The 21,347-nt window shown below is 39.3% G+C and overlaps 1 protein-coding gene across 5 annotated transcripts; it reads right to left on the reverse strand.

The window, feature by feature from the left end:
• Nucleotides 1–659: 659 nt before the first annotated feature.
• LOC117398891 (heterogeneous nuclear ribonucleoprotein C-like) lies at nucleotides 660–21,333 on the reverse strand. 5 transcript variants are annotated; one of them, XM_033997987.3, is made up of 11 exons: nucleotides 21,148–21,333; nucleotides 17,772–17,798; nucleotides 11,876–12,042; nucleotides 9,496–9,755; nucleotides 7,684–7,756; nucleotides 5,402–5,449; nucleotides 4,944–5,128; nucleotides 4,499–4,576; nucleotides 3,403–3,516; nucleotides 2,345–2,493; nucleotides 660–944 (listed from the first exon to the last, which is right to left on the reverse strand). In XM_033997987.3, exons 3-11 carry the CDS (start codon nucleotides 11,878–11,880, stop codon nucleotides 834–836), a joined length of 1,023 nt encoding a protein of 340 aa, XP_033853878.1. In that variant the 5' UTR covers nucleotides 11,881–12,042; nucleotides 17,772–17,798; nucleotides 21,148–21,333; the 3' UTR covers nucleotides 660–833. The 5 variants fall into 5 exon arrangements, with proteins under 5 accessions (XP_033853878.1, XP_033853880.1, XP_033853879.1 ...); XM_033997989.3 differs by having other exon boundaries at nucleotides 4,968–5,128; nucleotides 21,148–21,331; XM_033997988.3 differs by lacking the exon at nucleotides 17,772–17,798.
• Nucleotides 21,334–21,347: the final 14 nt, after the last annotated feature.

Genomic DNA, 21,347 nt, shown 5'->3' on the forward strand with positions numbered 1-21,347 from the left:
GTAACCCTGGAACCCTGCCTCTCCTACTCCCAGCACATCTCCACTCTAGCACACACCTGCAGATTCTTCCCGAGCATCATATGAAGAATCTGACCCCACCTCACCAACTACTCCACGCAACTCCTCGTCCAAGCACTGGTTGTCCCGCCTGAACTACTGCAACTCCCTCCTGCCCAGCCTCCCTGCATCCACTTCAGCTCATCCAGAACTCCGCTGCTCGCCTGGTGTTCTCTGCCTCGCTTCCCCCAAGCAACTTCACTGGCTCCCGATCACCGCTCGCATCGAGTTCAACACTCTTATACTCGCCTACCGATGTCTTGAGTAGACTGCATCTTGCTCTTGGTTGTACTGTAGTTATTGATATGTATTTTTTTGTAACTAAAGTCGCCCTGGATAATGGTGTCTGCTAATAAATAAATAAAGAACTGCGTTCTACTTCCCTCTGGTGGTTAAACAGGAGAATTACATCTCCCATTTAAAAAAAAAAAAAACCTGCAAGGCTTATTAAATTAATTAATGCAAAATGGGGGTATGGAATTGTCATCTAGGATTAATTTTGCGTACAATATGTCTCTGTCCTCTTGTCTACTCAGTGTGCATATAAGAAGACTACCGTAACAGACATTAGATTGAAACAAAACACAAAGACCCATGGCTAGTAGGATATAAAACACATGGTTTATTTAAGAGGTATCAAAAATAAAAACAGAGACGAAAGGGAAAGGACAGGTCAGAGACACACACACAGTCGCAGGCTGGGGAGGGTTGATTTAATTAGACAGGTTTCAGGAGGGACAGGGAGGACAGTCACTGGCGCACAGGAGGCAGGCTGTTTAAGAGTCGTCATCTCCGTTAGCACTGTCCCCATCATCCTCCCCTTCCTCCTGCTCCCGGTCTTCCTCTTCATCGTTCTCTTCTTCCTCGCGCCCCCCACGGCTCTTCACCTGCAAGAGAGTCAGCAGAACATGATCGAACCCGACGCTTGCACCTGTAAAAACACTACGAAAATGTTCTCTCACTATACAAAGACTATTTCAATGCCTCACTTAATCTCCTTTCAAACAAAAATGTTTAATAGGTCAGATTTTCTTTCGGTTGTCTCCCCAATTTTAGAACGAGCAATTATGTTCCCTAAAACAGCGCAGGAGAACTCGAGGTAAGCGGACGTCCAAACCAAATCGCCTCTTCACACCCAGGAAGAAGAGAGCGGATGTGGGCAGCTGCTGGACTCTGGAGGATAAAGACCAGCCCTGCAGGTGTCCGCTTGAGCTCACCTGGTGCCCAGTCAAGTCCTAAATGAGTCAATTGCCTCTTAGCAGGTTCAATTAACTACATTAGAACCTGCTTGGAGGAAAAACCTGGACTGCATCTCAAGGACCAGAGTGGAGTACCACTGGTCTACACAGTCCCTGCCAGTTTTGCCTCCCTAACCCACGGGAGCACCAGAGGCAAAGCAACAGTCCCTCTGAAATCCACAGCAAAAATAAATTTCTATCACAGCAACATAGTATCTTGCTGGATGGCATTTTCAATACACTGATGACGTTTCTAAGTTTTACTTTGTATTCCGAGTGCAATTGTGGATGAATTTTAACCTATAGGGCAGCAGTGTGGAGTAGTGGTTAGGGCTCTGGACTCTTGACCGGAGGGTCATGGGTTCAATCCCCAGTGGGGGACACTGCTGTTGTACCCTTGAGCAAGGTACTTTACCTAGATTGCTCCAGTAAAAACCCAACTGCATAAATGGGTAATTGTATGTAAAAATAATGTGATATCTTGTAAGTCGCCCTGGATAAGAGCGTCTGCTAAGAAATATTTATTTTTTATTTATTTATAATAAACCCAGCTTCATCAAGGCTACACTTTTTAAAACTTGGCAGTACATTTAATCTATGTTAAATTTTCATTAACACATTTCGAAAATGCCTTCTGGTATTACTAAAGAAAACACTATGCTAAAACATTGGTATTTTAAAAGATACAATATGGGCCAAATTTTTCAAATAGGCCCTTGTGTACAAGTTGTAATATTTAGACTGTTTTTGCCACCATAAAACAGAGGTTCTGTGTGTATTGTGTCAAGTAGGGTGTCTGTAGTTTAATAACCAAGAACATGGTTATATACCCAGGGTGAATCGCAACTGGAATTGTCTCTTTTGTAAAACCTGTGTAACTGATTACACAACTTTCCAAGCTTAAATCATTCAGTTCCATGTTGTGTTTTACATGGAGCGAACACTCGTATTCAACCATTTTTTACAATGTTTCTGCAATTGCAGCTGTCCCCCGGGTCTGCATGGTTGTTTGCTAAACCGTGCTAGGGAGCAGGGGAAGTGCTCTGTACCTCGTCCTCGTCGTCCAGCAGGTCCCCTTCATCATCGTCAGAGTCTCCCACCGCCTCGCTCTGCATCTTCACTGCCTCCTCCTTCTTGGAGCTGCTGCTGCTGCTGCTGTGCTGGGGCTGCGGCTCATCCGGCTTGCTGCTCTTCGTATCTACACACGGGGAGCGGGACACCAGATCAACACAGCGCTACTGCAGCGATTGTACCCAAAACAAGAATGCCATGAATCTTAACTGTTACGGGCTTCCTGAAAGAAAAACTGCATGTATTTTTATATTTTAAAATACGATTATCTGGTGCTACACTGGATTAAATAATTCTGTTCGCAAGCTATGCTGTGTTGCACTTCCCGGCTTTCAAATCAGGTGCTTTCCTTATCTTCTGCTAGCGACATGCTTTGACCCAAAAGTCTTTATTTCAAGCATCATATTTACATACCAATGTGTATAAAACATGTAGTTACTGTTAATTTGGTAGTTGTACTTTACAGAAATAAACACACACATTTCAAGCTGCAGCATAAAAGTAAATAAATACATTTCATATCTACAAAAACAAAATTAATTAATTCAGCAGAAATAAGTTCAAAATAATTAGCAATTTTTCAGGCCATTCCACTCAAGGAATAACAGGCAAAATGAGAATAATCTTATATAGCGCCTTTCATAGTGGACCACCATCACAAAGCGCTTTACAAGATACGAGACTAGGGTGTGTGAACTATGCATCAGCTGCAGAGTCACTCACAACGTCTCAGGGTCACATAGTAAGTCAGTGGCTGAGCTGGGGTTTGAACCGGGGGCCTCCTGGTTACAAGCCCGTTTCTTTAACCACTGGACCACACAGCCTCCTGAACTACATCCGGGTCTGGATGGATGTGTAATTGGTTCAATTAAACAATTGAGAACAGGGCTGAATCCAAGACCAGGAGTGGAAGGGTCAGCTTTGGCCACCCTTGCGCTGGGAGGAGTTGTGTTACACAACCATGTTCTCGGTTATTAAACTGAAGCAAGGCGTGGCTGAGAGTGCCTAACCCTGTTGCATCCCTTCTCCTCCCTACCCGACTTCTTGCCGTGGTCCTTCTCCATCCTCTCCAGGCTCTCGAGCAGGTAATCCACCTTGTGTTTAATTTGAGTCAGCTCCTTTTTAATGGTCTGCAGGTCATCAGCTTTCACTGAGAGAGGGGAGACAGACAATTACAAAACCTGCACCTCTGGCTGGGTTCACATACGTCAATGCATGGGTTGTGATATAATATAGGAGTGAACAATTGTTAACTTGCAAAATATATCTGAATGTAAACCAGCACAAAATATTGAAGTCGTGATATACTACTGAAATATTTCAACTAGCTTAAAGATATGCCACTGTGAAACATTGTGTACAACAGTATAATCCAGTAAGGAATTATATACAGTAAGGAATTTATATGCAAAATCTGGCAACTGCAAAAACATATAATTATCAAATAATCTATAGACTTGAATCCTGTTAGTAGTAAATATATTAATACAACACAAATGCCAATAATTGTTTACCATGCTCATTCAAAAGCATGGGTGATGCAACCTCAATCTTTCAACATTGCTAATAAGGGAATCAAAACAAGTATGCACTTTAAAGCTGCAGTTAATCACATTAACAAAAAAACAAGTGTTGACAGTCCAGTTTGTTTACATTGTTCAGGGTTAGCTGTAGGGATACAACAACCCTTTTAAAATTACAAGGCATGCATTTCCACTTAACGTTGACATTTATTAGCTTTAGGAGGGCTGTCAAACAGGATTGTCTACAATAACGATCATTAATTTTCAGCTTAATAAAAGGTTCTAGACTAATTTAATACTCACTATAAATCAATTATTGTTCCAACCAGTTGGTTGAATGCCAGATTGCACTACACTGGAAACTAGCTGCCCTAGTTTCATCTTAAGGCCACCATATATGGGCGATTTCGTTGTTGCTGAAATGTCGCAGCGACAAAAAAAAAATCGCCCTGTGATAAAAAATTGTCTGTCACTTGCAAGAAACGACAGGTTGTCAGCGAACAGAGCACTTCTCCATTTGCGACAAGCCTCTCGTAAAATCGACCAATAAGCGCAGCTGTTGACACCACATGGTACAAAAGTCAAAAGAGCGTCAGTGCCAAATCTCACCTGCTGGAACGGCTCTTCTCGTACCCGTGTCTTGGTAAGTGATTTTACCACTCGCTTTCCCCAGCACCTCAGCAACAGCTGCGCAAGCACACAAAACAGACAGTTTTTTATCCGCCACAGTCTCTCACAGGACGACAAACCGCACCGGGTATGGTGGACTTTAGATTCGTTTTTAATGCCATGGCAAAATAAATGATCTAAAACAAACTTGATAACATCACTGTAAATAGATTATTGCTCTAACCCCTGTTGGTCTAAAGCCTCATCGTGCAGCCCTAGTCTTCACACCCCATTGGCAATACAGCATCTGAAACCCCAAACAATGAAGCGCACTTCAGCCCCACAGCGCTGCCCCCCGCCCCCCACCCCCCACCCCCCACCCCACTCTTCCCCGGGGTTTGGAACCCCCTCTAGGACGCTCTTAATGCTTGGTTCAGATCCTCACCGCTGCTCCTGTGCTGATACTCACTGCTGCGCGAGGAGCTCCGCTGGCTGCCCTTGGAGGAGAAGCTGCTTTTGGTACGGCGGCCACCCCCACTAGCGCTGACCCGCGGTCTCTTGGACGGGATCACTGGCCTGGACAGTGGAGGAGGGGGAGGGGGAGGGACACGGGAGGGGTACGAGTACATCCTGCCGGGGGGTGGGGGAAGAAAGACAGCGAGCCTTAGTTAAAACTTATGGATTGGTGAATTGCTTTTTAATTGGATTACTAGTTAGAATAGTTCTCAATGCATATGTTATATTACTGTGTAGCATGCATTTCAGGCTTTTGTAAAATGCCTCTTTCTTCTTGGTTTTGTATAGTGTTATCGATGTATCTGTTGTGGATCACCTGTCCAATAATCTAAAACAGATTGCTCATTGTACCTTTCATTTGAGACATGTTTAAAAATTAAGAATTACCTGTCGTAGTAGTCTCTCTGAAAATCATAATCCAGATCAAACGAAGAACTAGGAGGAAAAAAGAATTGCAATTCAGTAGATTAATAAATCTTGTTTTAAATGTTTAAACATGAACATTTGGAAACCAGCCTAACAAAAAAAAAAACCAAACACACCAGTACTTGTATATGAGACTGTGTAAAGCATTTTGTGCAGGGGTGTGCGATTTTTGAAAAACTTTTTGTTCAATCTACTTGCCCCGTCACAACAAAACACAAAAAAAGTAGAATATAACGAAGGATTTTGGTTTTATTTAACAGTGAACATAAATCAATTAGTGATTAACAGGGGCGGATCTAGCCTGTAGCTGGACTTTCAAGATACACAAAAAGGTTCCTTGTTCCATCACAGATACATTCCAACTATTGCTGCTGCTTTGTGGAATTTAGATTTTTTGAAGTTTTCAGTTTTGTAGCTGCTGAACCCCAGATTTATAAAAATGACTTGTTTATTTACATTTACTGTTTTTCTACCAAAATGCACATGTTATTTACAGTAAGCGGCATCAAATTCTGCAAAGACAAAATGTTTTCTTTTGTTTATTTCTATTACGAATTTTTTTTTTTTTTTTTTTTAAACGTGTACAACAGTACACACCTATTTTTCCTCCAACATCCTCCCATGATGAACTGGAACACTGCAGCAGTGCTATACTCGTTTACTCGTTTCATACACTGATGGCTTTTTTTTTTGAGGGGGGGGGGGCGGTAGGGGGCGCAACATTCTTTCCCTGCACTACTCACTGAAATATAAATACATAAATGAATTAATGCACACATTGCCATGAGATAGTCTTATTTTAAAATATATTGTACAGAATCGTATATGCATTTCATGTCTGTCATTATAAAACACTTGTCAAGCTTCACTAAGTTTCACAAAATCAATTGATTGGGCATCTCTTCTGTTCAAATTTAGTTAAAACAAAAAGCTTTAACACAGCGTTTAAATCTAAAATGTATGTAAAATGTGACAACTGGCAAATTAGTTTAGCAATACAAAAAAATACAGTACATTTTTTGCCAGGATCTTAATGCTTCAACAGTAAACTTCACGGTTCTTTTTTAGAAACATCCCAACACATAACCACAAAGGCTTCTAAACTGCAGATACCTTTTTTTTTTTATATAATTTACTAGATTGCTGTATTTGAAGTGTCAGGTTCATGCATTAAGAAAGCAGTACCACTTATTTGCTGAAAATTACAAAACACTTCAAAATACCTTAAAGATTAGTCTGTACCTTGCCAGACATTTCTGGGTTTCTTTGTAACCAATAGATCAGCTTGTTCGCCCCCACAGCTAGCCAATCAGAAGTGATAGGGGTGGGACGTAAATGCTTTAAAATGTTTGTGCAGGTGCTACACTTCCACAATTCAGTTTTCAGAAACTTGCCTGACTCTCTAGAAATAGTGTTTCTAGCAACAGATCATACATAGGAAACAAAATAAATTGAAAACTATTTGTCCAGCGGGCAAAGTAATGGCAAAACTTGTTGTCCCTCACACAAAATCATACGGTCCCAGGCGTCGGGTGATACGAATTGCACACCCCTGTTGTGTATACTGAATTTACCCTGTAGTACTCATTTCTGCATTGCATGTGATACAGTGCTCAGCTAACCCTCTTATTTTTTTTAAATCCAGCATTTGTCATATGCAATAGATTGTGTTGCCGGACTGGGGAAAACAGAAAACAAGAAACAGAATCTAGTTAACTAAAGTAGCTTTCACATTTAAAAAATGCTTGGGCATTACAGGGTTAAGACTTAAATATTGATTACACAAAAGTAGGGTATTTAAACTCAATTAAAATGTGTTAAATCAAGGTCTGCATGCGAGAAAAACAGCAGCGAGACATGGGAACAGCGAGAGACAGACAGGTCACAAGGGAGGAGACTAGGCTCAGCTGCAGACAGCCGCAAGAAGGCTCAGACATTTAAAGGTTAATTACACTTCAGAAACTGCAGCATCATATTTAATTAATCTTTTCAGAAATAACACCACAATACACTAGGGGAAGAACAACCATTTGCCACAGTTGAATAGTCACAGTGTTAATAATACAAATTAAATTCAAACAGCTGTCAGCTACTAGCATACACTACTTTGCAAAAAAGCATGTGGGTTGGTTCAGCAGTGGTCTTCTGTGAAACTTATCCAGTGAACAGCTGTGAAGATCAAGCTTGATCCCCAGTCCCTCGTATCTAGTTCGGACTGAAGAGGCAAAATAAATTACTCTTACCCATACATGTCTCCAGATGAACGTTTCCCAGACTTTGATCGATGAGGTTTGGGTTCACATGCCAAGTTAATATCTGAAACAAAAAAATATATATATAAATGCCTGCCTATCACTGTAGTTTTACTTACACAGAGTGCTGCGTTTCATTTTTGCAATTACTCAGGGAGCAACTAAAAGCTTTCCTCTATGCAGCAAGCCTATTCCAGATTGCGGGTTTGTGTAAAAAGACACGAGGGATCAAAAAGGACCCTTCCTTTTTCAATATCCTGCCAACCACGGCTGCCAATCTAAATTTTCAATTAACTCTGGTATCCGCATTTGGTGATCCCTTAATCTAGTGCTCTGTTCAATTTCACTTCCTGAACAATCTTAAAAACGAACGAGGGGCAGCCATTTGGCCCATCACTGCTGATCCGGTTCTTTGAAAAGCGGATTGATCTCAAAACTTCAAGTCTAGTCTTCCCAAAGCTATGTTTTGAAGTAGGTGGGAATCAAGTGCAGTCTCCTCCATAAGAGCTACAGATTTATGTGGACCAAAAAACCCAGCTGGGAACAGGACAGGAATTTACAACAGCCAAAACACTCTGAACATCCTGTATTTGTCCGAGTAGCCGATGAATTCTCAGATTAGTCTTCAGGTTTTTTTGTTTTGTTTTAAATAACCCCAATGATTCAGCAGTAATACTGTGTTCAATTCTGGTTCCCATGAATAGTGCAGAACAGGCTATACCCATACATTAATCAACCTAATTAAGTCATCAATATGGTTAAAAAAAAGGGGGGGGGGAACCAAAATATTCTGAAAGTATTCTGAAAATATTCTAAAAGCAGGGGTCTCCAATCCTGGTCCTGGAGGACCGGTGTTCCTCCTGTTTTTTTGTTCGAACAGTACCCTAAATAATTCATTGGACCAATTAAGCTTCTAATAAGCACTTAATTGGTCCAATTAATTAATTTAGGGTACAGTTGGAACAAAAGCCAGGAAAGACACTGGCCCTTCACAACCAGGACTGGAGACCCCTGGATATGCAGTTCTTTTTTTGCAAAAAAAAAAAAAAAGTGGCCACTCAAGGAAGTTCTTGCAGAACGTGACAAGGAGAAATCAGAATTGTAACCTAAAGTAAACTAAGGATCCAGATTTGAAAACGTAATTGCTGTTCAAAATTTGCTTCTATAAAAGAAATGACAGAATAGAAATGCAGTGCTAAAGCAGCCTTTAGCACAGGGGTCTCCAACTCCGGTCCTGGAGAGCTGCTGGCTTTCGGATCAACCAAGTTCAATTACTTAATTGCACCAATTTCTGAATTGGTCAAGATGAACAGCTGTTCCAGATCTTGAGCCACTGATGATGTAGACCCATATAAAACCCGCAGGAGAGGGGCTCTCCAGGACCAGGGTTGGAGACCCCTGCTTTAGCGCAAGCCAATTTATAAAGGTTCCTTAGTTTTTTCTAGTTCTTTCAGGGTTTAGAGGAAATCGTGGTTACAGACTCTGAACGAGATCACATTCCTTGCAGATTACTAGGCTAGGTGCGTTTGGAAGATATCAGAACTCAGCGTGGCCTTTACTTACTACACTGTCAGGCAGCATTTCTGTTCTGTCATTTCTTTTATAGAAGCAAATTTTGAACAGCAATTACGTTTTCAAATCTGGATCCTTAGAAAATTGGTTATGCTAAAGGCTGCTTGTTACAAAAGATGGTCCAAACGGCTTCTTAATTTGTTGCTCTAACGGTTCTACTTACAACAGCGATTATCGGTTGTTCACCTCCATTTCAATCTATTAACGCGCGCTGACTCCAGCCTTACTCACCCAGCACCTGCCCCACGATCATGCGGCCGTCCTCCCCAGCCACAGCGGCGCGCGCGGTCCTCTCGTTCAGGAACTGCACGAAGGCGAAGCCCTTGTGCACGGAGCAGCCCACGACCTTGCCGTACTTGCAGAAGATGGCCTCCACGTCCGCCTTGGTCACCAGCAGGGTGTTGAGGTTTCCGATGAACACTCGGGAGTTCAGGGAGCGGGGGTCGTTCTTGTTGGTTACATTGCCCGCCATCAGGCTGTTTGGGGACAAACTGGTGGGGGGGGGAGCACACGAGAGAGAGGGGAAAAAAAAAAGTTAACAAAAAATAAATTTACCTGGTTAGTAAACCTGCGGAATTTAACCACTTTACAGCCAACTGTTTGTCAATGATCTCACCCCACAGCCAAGCATTTTATGACTTTTTAAAAGCCACATTGCCTTAAAAGCACTAATATATATATATATATATATATTTTTTTTATTTCCAGACCCTTGCCAGAACACACTACTGTATTTTCACCCTGACAAAACTTTTTTTTGTAAGATCACAAGACATACAAAAATAATATAAATAAATACAAAAAGATTAAATAACTTGTTTCCTTAGGTACCCTGACCAAAAGCCACTACCTTCAAAGCAAACAGCCTGTCATTCAATCTACGCAAGTAAACAGACCAGTCTGGCTGGTGCGCAAAGGGCTCGACTGTCTCTACATGAAGTTGGGTGCAGTTTGCTGCTGTAGTAACACAGCTAAGAAGGGACACATAGTGTGGAATCAAAACGTAGCCAATGGCAGCTACCCAAAGACAACAAGAGCAATCAAAACACCAACGGAGGCTGCAAAGGGGTCACAAGAACACCTTAAAAAAAAAAAAAAAAAAAAAAATCATGGCCAAAGATCACCATAGGGTGGTACTTGCAAAAATTACATTTTCTATTGCCAGATTCAGCATTGAGAGGATAATATGAAACTATGATATTGTTTAAAAGATGGTGCTCACTTGGAGGTCCTGCCAGGACTGAAAGGGGTTAAAAGACGATAGGCTGACTGTCTGCTGTCATCGACCTCATGCAGCAGGAATATTTGGTTAAGCCAGTACTGATTATACCAACATCAGTTTAAGTATAAATATAAAGTCTGCAAATAAAAACTCGAGAGTAAAGCCTTTTAAAACCATTACTGTACAAATGCACAAATGTTCCGAGTTTATTATAGATTATTTGATATGTAGCAATCCATCCCACGAAACCAGTGTGCAAATCTTCTTGGTCCAATATCGATGCAGCCGATTCCACTGCAGTCTAGAAGCTCCACAATCCCATCGTCCACAGGAAAGGTTTTTCTGATTGTAATTGAAAGCTATCCTTGTCGCAGCCTCCTCAAGACACACCTGCACTTGCAGATCTCCTGATCCGCCCCTCCTGCTCTGCACTGGACTTCCCTGACCTGAGCACCATGTTACTGGATCCGCCGCTAATGCACGATCCTTGCACTACTATCATGTCATCGTAGATAGAAATGGTCTTAACCCTACATTTCTCGTATTGTATTCTAGTAGTATTTAAATATTGTTTTTGCACTGTAACCTTGCACTGCCCTGTAATACCTGCAAGTCACCTTGGATAAAGGCGTCTGCCAAATAAACTAATAAAGGTTAATGTATGCAAACAGTACTACATGTGTGGCATTTGTGTGTATGGAAAAAAAGACTGAATAAATAAATGCCTGTACACTTACTATTGTATGAACACAAAGGATAACATCTGATACATGGTTCTAAATATGAAATAAACTAATTTAACAACCCTACACAAACAATGACAATAAATGTCATTTAAATAAATACCAAGCAGACTTTTAAAAGATTGAGGGTTTGTTAGATGTTCATGTCCAAGTAAATAAATAAATAAATAAATATTTAAAAAAAAAAAAAAAAAAAAAAAGAAGAGGAGCAGGAATTGATAATGCTCATTCAAGCTCAGGAGTACCAAGAGGAGTCACATGGTTAATAAATGTGGCCAAAATTCTTTGCCTAGGACAACTTAATTTAAATGGATAATATAATATTTATGTATGAAGCACAAGTGCGCTCAAATTACATTTTTGCATTTGCTAGTGCACATAAACCCCAAAACTCATTAGATCCAGCGCAATAAAATCGATCAATCCTAGAATTCAGTTCACTCCAATTGATAAATGCTTGAAATCAACATAACATCAATGAGGTCTAGAGAAGCTAAAATACAACCTCCCTGATACATGCACTGGTAGTATTAAATGTTTTAACAGCAAGTTTTGCCACTCTTAAAACAAGGGCAACACTGACGTGTGCCCAAACAGGGCGAGTGGAGGGGGGGTGTAGTGTACAAGATGGAGAAATGTGACTCACTCCATGTTATCTGTTGCTGTGGGGTCCTCTCACTGCAGTGGGTGCTGGGAGGGTGGTGTGGCTTCAGTCCCAGCTGCGTTAGAGATATAAGAGATCGGGTGTCTGTCTCTGCAGGACTGCGGTTCACAGCGTCTCTTTCCCAGAAGTCAGCAGGGCAACCAACGTCACTGAGGTAATACAGAACATGAAACCTCAGTGTGTGGTTTTGTTTAAAAAAAATAAAATCTACCACGGGTCACAATTTACAGTTAAAAAAAAAAAGTTATTCAAAACGGGTATGTCTCATGGCTTTATTTTATACATTTTAGAACGAAGTTATGTACTTTTAGAGCTTAGAGTTCTGTCAAATACCTGCTTTAACTATTATATTTTTTTTGTTGCAATTTCAACTGTGGCAGTCATTCATTGATATTTATTTCTTATTTTGATTAATAACTGTTTTTGTACACACCACACAGCATTTATAGTTTCACGATGGTCATCCCTTTCACAGAAGCTGAGCATTTTGCAAATTGTTTCCACCCAGCGTGAAAACAGGAAGGGAGCTGGATACATCTTTTGAACTGACGGCAGTGAAAAGTTAAAAAGCGTATTCCTGTTACGACTTTAAGTTACTGTTAACTACTTCTGTTGAAGCATGTGTTCAAATAAAACAAATGAAACAGGTGTTTATTTAGCCAAATGTTCATTCAAACATACTTTTACTGTGACCAACATTCCCTTAAATTCTAAGTTAATTTTATTGTACGGTTGATTACTGTTTAGAATTATGTCTGCCATTTACATTTTTTTTTTTTTTTTTTTTTGTTAAAAGCAGGCGCAGGATTCAGCAGAACCAGAGCGATCAACTTTCAATATTCACAAACAAAATCCTTCAGAAAAAAAGAACAGGACCTGTGAAAGCAAACTTTCAGCAGGTCAACAAATATCAGCGAGCAGGGTTAAAGGAGGGGAAAAAAACAAATGGTTAAAAAAAATGTACTTTTATTTTCAAATATATTTCAATGTTTAAGTCTGTGCAGTTCAATCTATTAAATATTTTGGTCAAGCTTAGAGTGACCGAATGGCTCCCTCTCATTTGTCAATTTATTTATGTTCTTACACGTTTAGTGACACCCCAATTACATGACCGACCAATGGAGGGTATATGCCCCTCATATTTCAAGAGGTCATTGAGCCACGTTGTATTTCTGCTCCAGGGGTGGGTACAGATTCCATAGCATCTCGATTAGCTATTTAACCTGAGCCCATTAAGAACGCCCTGATGCTAGCAAGGGGTTATAATTGATAAATCTGCAAGCCTCAGTTAATGGGTCCACAATTATGAAAGTGCAACTCTTAAGTATGTCCATTTTAATAAGCTTAATTCTAGCGCAGATCAGTGCTGAATAATGCTCTTCGGTTTTCAAATTCCGAATCGGATACACAGAGGGCGATTCAGAAGCAATGCAACACTGAGTTCCAATTGAGCTCCACCATTAGCCTGACCCCTTTGATTCCAGTGTACCAGGACATCGTCCCGAAGTCGGCTGTCAATGTGGTAATGCTGCTACGAGTACCTATATTGCATTAAGAATCACCCTGTATAAACAACATCTTTATTCTACAGAAACTAAAGTCATTACTTGCGAGCTGGTCTAAGCAAGTTTTACTGTACGTTGCTATATTATCTTGCCATGTTGTTGAGGCACAATCACTGGATCCTTTTAAGACCCAACTTGTCAAAGTTCTGAGGATCAAATCTGCTGCTAGGAGCCGGACGAGCTTAGATGGGCTGAACGTCCTCCTCTCGTTCGTAATCGTTATTATGTACTGTAGTCAGTGTTACGGCATGCTACTGAGCTGCTTTAAGTTTTCTGACTACAGGGATCTCAGTAAGACAGGGGGCTGTCTGAACACAGTCCTTTCTGTTTACCAGGGAACACTGAGCGTCACAATACTTAGTTGAGTCCACAGGAATGGCGAGATCGTGCTTTTACACCTAGTGTTCCACAAATTCCATCACAGAATCTCAAAAGGCCAGCAGTCAGTATATGCACATCATTATCAGTTCTCACTACAAGTGTAGACATGACAGGTTTAGCCATTGTTGCATTGCAACTACTTTGCTGGAAAGGGGGAGGTATGGAAAACCGTCCGTAAGACATCTACTGCTTTTCAGAAGTCTCCCATCAACAGGCATGTTATTTCTTTATATGCCGACAAGCAGATTTTATGCCGGCTGGACTTTTGTACTGTGACCCCTTTCTATCTGATACCATCACTAGTTACGTCACCCATGTGATACGTGTTGCAAAGCCACATTTGCTTTCTGCGTATGTGCAAAACCAGTGTCTGTACTGACAAAACCACTTTACTGCAAGTGTTGCACAGTAGAGCCCCCCCCAGGACTTGTGTTGGCCTCCCCTGTCCAAAGTAATAGGACACAACCAAATCAAAATACATAGTTAAAGGACTTTTGTCAAAAATGGTAAAGCGAAATCCTGAACTAAGTTGTCGATGCCATCTAAAATGATGGAACACAATTAAACTAATTATATTACTGCTGATGGAACTTTCAAAGTGTATGCCTTTTGAAAAAACCGTGCAGTGTATATGTTCACACACTGAGCCTGTATAACATGTGACAAGGGATGTGATCCAATCTGCTCTTCATTGGTTGGCAGCTGAGCCCAGTTCCTCATTGTGGGTAGGGGCAGGCCCAGTGATTGACAGTTTGCAAAAGCACTGGAATAAAACGACCAAGTGGCAAATTAATAGTACGTCGCTGGACTAGAATGCTCAGTATTGATTTTGAATAGACTGAACCATTAGGAAACTGGAAGTTTGAATTGTGATCAATTTAAGATTCGGTTTCCACCTGAATTATTCAGCTTTGTATAATATGCCTTTTCAATTTGGCAGTGCTGTGCTTGCTCCGTCTGGCAGTTATTTTAATTCAAGTGAGCACTTTGTCTTAGATGCACTGGCTTTCACAAATTTCAATTTTCATTACTCTGACCACTCACACAGCTGCTCCTACCCCTGTAAACATGCAGGTTAAGGACAGGCACCTTAAATAACCATCCACAAACGTTCAGCCATCTGGGAGACTGACCATAATCTACAGAAGTAGCAAAGGATTTGCAAGGAGTCAATACAGGGATGGCAAGAAGATCCCATTGTGTAGCAGTTTGAGCCACCCCAGGGTTACTGTAAACTACTGCTATTCCCAGTCACAACTGAATTTAACCCATTAAGTACCACATTCATTTTTTTTTTTTTTTTTTTTTATTGTGTCCTATTTTGAGGACAGTCAAGTTAGACGTGCTCGTAATCAAACCAGTGAAATTTCACACCAGCTATGAAGCTTCATCATCACTGTGGGTAGGTACCAATAAACAGATCATTTTTAGGCTTCAGTTTCTTATTTTATATTGAGGCATCATAAAAACACCTGAATAGCTATATTTGCAGGATTAACTGTTACATTTAGAATTAAACAATTCAAGTACGTTATAACAACTATAGCCAGAGAATTAAAATAACATGTAGATGATGCCACTTAAAAATGCTCAAATTATGAAGTGGTCTGTTCTGAAATAAGGACAATGGCACTTAATGGGTTGAGACAAACCTGTGAGGGGAAAGGCAACTCCAGTCCTGAGTGCCATTGGTTTGTTTGTGGCGTTTGCAAAACCAGATGCAAGTGCTTAAAAGAGCGTTTCCGTTGAAATCAATCAGATTTTTTTTTTTTCTTTCTGAACGTGCTTCTCTGGTTTGTTTGAACGTCACGTCCACGTTGGCTCCGATTGGTTGACTTAAAAGTAGCACATTAACGTGTTAACATTGCTGGTGCCATTTTTTTTTTTTTATCTAATGCTACTGCTCTTCACTTACTGCATCAAAACATCTTATTCACTGTACCCGACCCTGAAAACCGTGCTTCCAATAAATTGGATCAACTTATATCCAATTTATTTGCCTGGAAAAACACTTTTCAGGGGATTAATTTGTTTAATTCATTTTTTTTCATTATGAACTATGACCTGGACCGGATGCACAAAGGTTACCTCCTAGAGCAGGGGTGGGCAATTCCGGTCCTGGAGGGCCGGTGTCCCTCCTGGCTTTTGTTCCAACTGTGCTCTAAATTACTTAATTAGACCAATAATTGGTAATAATTGACCCAATTAAGTAATTTAGGGAAAAGTTGGAACAAAAGCCAGGATGGACACCGACCCTCCAGGACCGGAATTGCCCACCGGTCCTAGAGGTACAGCTCAGGTGTGCCAAATAAACATTGTAAAACCTTAAATGACTTCAACAGTCTTATTCCCACCCCACACCCATAAAGTCTAAAAAGGTGGAAGGATTTAGGCACATTTCATTAAGAAACCTGTTTGAACACCCTCTCCAAAAAGTATTGGGATTGACTAATGACCATTTTTATGGACACCAAGATATTGAACAGCGGTAAACATGCACTTGAGATGGGGCAATCTGTTCAGGTATACCAAGATAGCAGATGTGTCCACAAATCCCACCACCACCTCCCCCTACTGGTGGGGAATGCAGATCCCTGGAAGCAGCGACTAATTCTTATACCATCCACTTCTTACCTATTCCTATGTAACAGATATCATGACGCCATATGCTACAACCGACACTCATATACTAGGCTGCTAAAGTATGTGGGGTCATAACACCTGTTGCACAAGAAAATAAATCTAATACATTGTCTTGACCCTGATATAACAAAATAAAAAGGCATCTACAGCCACAGCCAAGTCAGCTGAGGCTAATGTTCATGACTAGACAAACTTGCTTTACCAGCACTTGGTTTGCAAAACTGCAGGTTTTTTAGTAAAACTATCAGGTGTCAGCAGTAAGACCCGGGCTAAATATATCCTCTGAACTGATCAGACTTTACAGGAATTGCGTCACGAATCTGTTGGTCTCTTTAGACTGGAAGTTACTGCTGATTTTGCAAGAGCCCCAGATTGCTTCATAAGTACATACTTAAAAGTACAAATGAAGCCATTTGGTTCCACTGGTAGAACAAGCTAGTGTAATTGCGGAATCAATGTTTATTTTGTATTGCTTGTTGTACTGAAAAAACAACACTTATCCAAAAATCTCAAAAAGAATTTACATCACTGCTACCACAGGGATGGAAATAAGACTCCCACTGCATAGCAGTTAGAGCCTTTCCTGATTTTACTAGGAGCTTAAGACACACCTGAGCTTGTTGCCTATATACAGAGTGGCTAATCAAGCTCATAGTAAAACCTGGAATGGGTGGAACGGATATCCATGTAATTTAACTTTAATTCAGTGACCTGTCTGTTGTGGGAGAGAAGAGTGGTAAGGCTTTGTTTTAAAAAGGCAACCAGCACAAAAAAATGGAAGAGATAACTACAAGCTATGTGATTACGTTATAAATAGGAGGAGTGAAGATAATTAGGATTGTCAAATTCATTATTGCCAAAGCCTAGCACCATCTAATCATTTCCTAATACATATCAGAAAGGTATTTCTAAAAAGCATTCAAGACTACAGGGAAAGTACATTTGTCCAGACTTATGTATGTCTTGACTTAAAACAAGTTGTCTGCCCATCCCCGCCCCCACAAAAAAAATAATAATAAAAAAAACCTATTTGCAGTGGGAAAACAGGCAAGATACAAATCTGGACTATCTACTTTAAATATTCTTTAAAATATGTTTTAAAGGGTATTTTAAAAAAAGCAAGAGAAAAAAGTTTTTTTTTTAAAGTTATAAAAATTGTTCAGATCTCAAAAGATTAGAAATGGAACCATCATTAAGGAATTTTGATTTACTTTCTAAGAAAAAAAAATCACTTTAAAAAAAATTGACATGAAAAAATAGAACGGAAAAAAAGTAGAAAAATGACTTACGGGTCGTGTCGCTGATCAAAAAAGTCGCTGCAAAAACAAAAAAAATGGGGGGGGAAAAACAAAAGTTGAATTAGAAAAAGATGAAAACTTTAGGAGACTTAACAGAATGCTGTCTGTCAGATGCAGAAACACTAAGATTTACAAAAAACAAAACAAAAAAACAAAACTGTCACAAAACAAAACTAACCTTCCACTGTCAAAAAAAAAAAAAAATTTAACTAATGAAAAACTTGCCTGTTCGTCCATGGCTGTTAATTTGTCTTTTTGTCCTAGATACATATGCCGCTGTAGGTGGTATTTATATATATATATTTATATGTTATATGTTACACGTTGAAACCTGATTGATTGGTGCGTTACCAACTTCCATTTGTGTATTACAACTTTGTGAATAGTTCAGTACTATGAATGGAGTCTTACCTTGATTAACACCCACTACAACGATAAGTGTATCCAGTAATTATAATTTCAAATTGAAGCTCTATGTAGTAATAAGTACCCTATCACTTTGTTTACAAAACGCCTTGACAAGAAGGTTCTTGAATAAAGTACAAAAACAAAAGAAACAATGGTATTGTGAGGATTAGAACATGTTTCTGCAGGGTGCTTAATTTCTCCACTTACATCCCTGGACCAACATAGCTCTGGAAAAAAAAATGTAAAAAAAATACAAAGAAATCTTAACATCCTGCTGGTGTTAGGATGTTTTCCCAAACATGCTGAAAATACTTGGTTGTACTCCTGGAAAGGGTAATGGTTTTGTAGGGCACATTTACATGCATATTTCTGTGTCTGACAAGGGTGGTGCATTAGCACAAACCCATTTATAACTGTAGCACATAAGACTTTGACAAGCATATATTAGACTTTTTGTGACAATTAAGGGCAAACAAAGTTGCAAATGTAGTTGTATTTGTATACTTCAGAATTCAATGGACATCCATTATTTAAATCAAAGATACATTTAAATAGTAATAATAAAAACATTAGATTAAACCACTTCAATGCAGATCCATGTTATGGGGAACTTTAATAGCATGGCAAAAAGTCAGACAGCTGCAGCATGCTTCAGACGGAACCTGCTGCTGTGAAAACAGGGCAAAATAACACAGTACTAGACAATAGACAATTCTAGAGTGGATGTGCATCTGACCTTGCTGCTGGGGAGATTTTTTTTTTTTTTTTTTTAAACAAAGCACCTTCGTAAATGTTCATACAGATCATTTTTTGCGAATGCTTATTCACCACTGCTTCACCCTGGAAAATTGACTTCCCTGCACTGTTTTAACGCAAGACTGAATGTGAGAGTATACGTGTACATCTGTTTTAAGTCCTCGCCCTGAGGACTACCGAGACACAGACATCAACTAGTCCTCATCAGATTTAATTTAGCGTGAGTTTCTGACAATCTGGATGGCCAGACCCAAACTGTCGGTACATTTTAAACCGTTTCACACACCTCATTGAAAAAAATAATAAAAAGTTAGCATACATCAAAGTTAGTATTGGAGGGACACTTGTTCCTTAAAGGACGCAAAATTGTAGCCTACTACTTTAATAAAATAACCTTTCCACCTAAACACATATCTGCAGTTGTTAGAATCAAGCACTGGAAATCCTGACTATATTCAGCAGCAATGGCTTGTCAAGAATGTCCCTCAGTAGTATCTGGCAGTGTTCATTATTACCTGGAGTTACACCTAGGGAATATTTTATAATACTTGACAATGGGAAAATAGGTTCAAATGTTCTGGGCTGGATTAATTTCCAGGCTGACGTTGCTGCTAAGGAGGGGCATTAGTTCATGTGCCGTTTTAAGTTTTTGAAGTGTGTGGAATGAACTTCAGGGGTGAAAAAGGCAGTAAATATTTTATTGACCTAAGTTTAGAGAAAGGGGCAGTTACGTGATTTATAATTTAAGTGTCTACAAAACGCATTAATGCATTGCAAGCAGCCCGCAAAAGCAGCATCTTAACAGCAGTGGGCGCTCCATTAACTACTGCGTGTGATGCAGTAACTATTGCATAGCGATTTAAAAAAAAAAAAAGTTATTTTTTTTGTCCCAAACAATAGCAATACCTAAATTCTTCAGTCCCACGGCATGTAACCGACAGCAATTGTCTGTATTATTGTAAAGTAATGAAGCTATATTGCTTATTGTCTAGGAAATATTAATGCTAAGTATTTTAAAAGGTTAATAAATCAAACCGATTGTTTTAGATGACAGTTAATGCACTGCTGCAGTAGACTATATAACAATGTAGTAATTTATAAGCAGCTTAATTTAGGTAGGTCGTGCAAATTATGATTTTTCTCTTCTTTTACTATATCGCGGCTGCAGCTATACGTTTTTTTTTTTTTTTTTAAATGTTGCGACACATCACTACATTGATTTATCATTAGTTCTTAAAAGCATTAATATTATTTTCATATATATATATATATATATATATATATATATATATATATATATATATATATATATATATATACACACACAAGCAACCGTTAGATAATGCATTCGCAAAATATAAAATTTTAGTGTATCATCCCGATTAAATTGGGGCCGTGTATAATTTGTAATTGGCGAGGGTGTAGAAAATGGGTGGCTGCAAAAAAATTTGGACCATTGTTAAAGATATTGTGAAACAAATACTTAAATATGCATCACAATTGGATTACACAAGCGAAAGGGGCCTAGTAGGAGTGTAGAGGTCGTTTTACTGCATTTCGATAGATATATTTATATATATATATACACACACAAACACACAATATTAACCGTATACATTTAATGAACAAACATATTTAACGTGCAGCACGTTTGAGACTGTTTTAGGAGGTGCTGCTAAGGTTTCACTAAGATAAAAAAAAAAAAAAAAACAGCATTCGTATTTCGAGGCCTGCTTGTATTTGGAACAAAAACACATCCTGAGGTTTCTGTCTTCGGAAGAAAAATGCCTGATAAACCAGAAAATCCTTCATAAAAACGGCACAATAATGAAAGTTAAAATGTCTGCATGAAAATATCTCTTCACATACAAAACATATCAAACGTACTCCAAAAATAAATATTCTTTTCAAATCACAAATTCCAGTCAAAACGCAATTTCACTGCAGCTTTTTCTAAAATTATAAGCCTGGTTGCTCAAAAATAAGATATGAAATACTGTACACCAATGGAAAAAAAAAGCATGTTAAAAAGTATTGGTCACATGTAGAAGCTGTAACAAAAAAAATAAAAATTAAAAATTAAAAAATAAGCAGTAGCTACCCGTATCCGCCACCTGCAAAAAAAAAACGTAAAAAAAATATCCAAACTATTTCACATTTTAAAAAAAATCAAGCTCTATGGATTCTAAATCAAAATACTCACCAGGAGTTAATAAAAAAAAAAAAAAAATAACAAAAAACGAATACAATTCGCTATGTTATTTAGCGTTTTCTGTTTCTCGGATTGAATTTCTCTGCGCTCGACTCAAACTCTCTTCACGAAATGGCGGCCGTGATGTGTAAACAGACAAGCTCGCGCTCTGTGCAGCTCTGCTCTCATTGGTCACAGAAACCAACCCGCCC

This window comes from Acipenser ruthenus, chromosome 44 (genome assembly GCF_902713425.1).
Source record: "Acipenser ruthenus chromosome 44, fAciRut3.2 maternal haplotype, whole genome shotgun sequence".
NCBI classification, from domain to species: Eukaryota; Metazoa; Chordata; class Actinopteri; order Acipenseriformes; family Acipenseridae; genus Acipenser; species Acipenser ruthenus.

Excerpts from the sequence above, each read along its gene's own strand:
- LOC117398891 (XM_033997988.3), bottom strand. Across the intron at positions 7,757-9,495 it reads GATCGTGGGGCAGGTGCTGG|ATATTAACTTGGCATGTGAA; the intron begins GTGAGTAAGGCT and ends TTTTTGTTTCAG. Across the intron at positions 4,577-4,943 it reads GTATCAGCACAGGAGCAGCG|CTGTTGCTGAGGTGCTGGGG; the intron begins GTGAGGATCTGA and ends GTGCTTGCGCAG.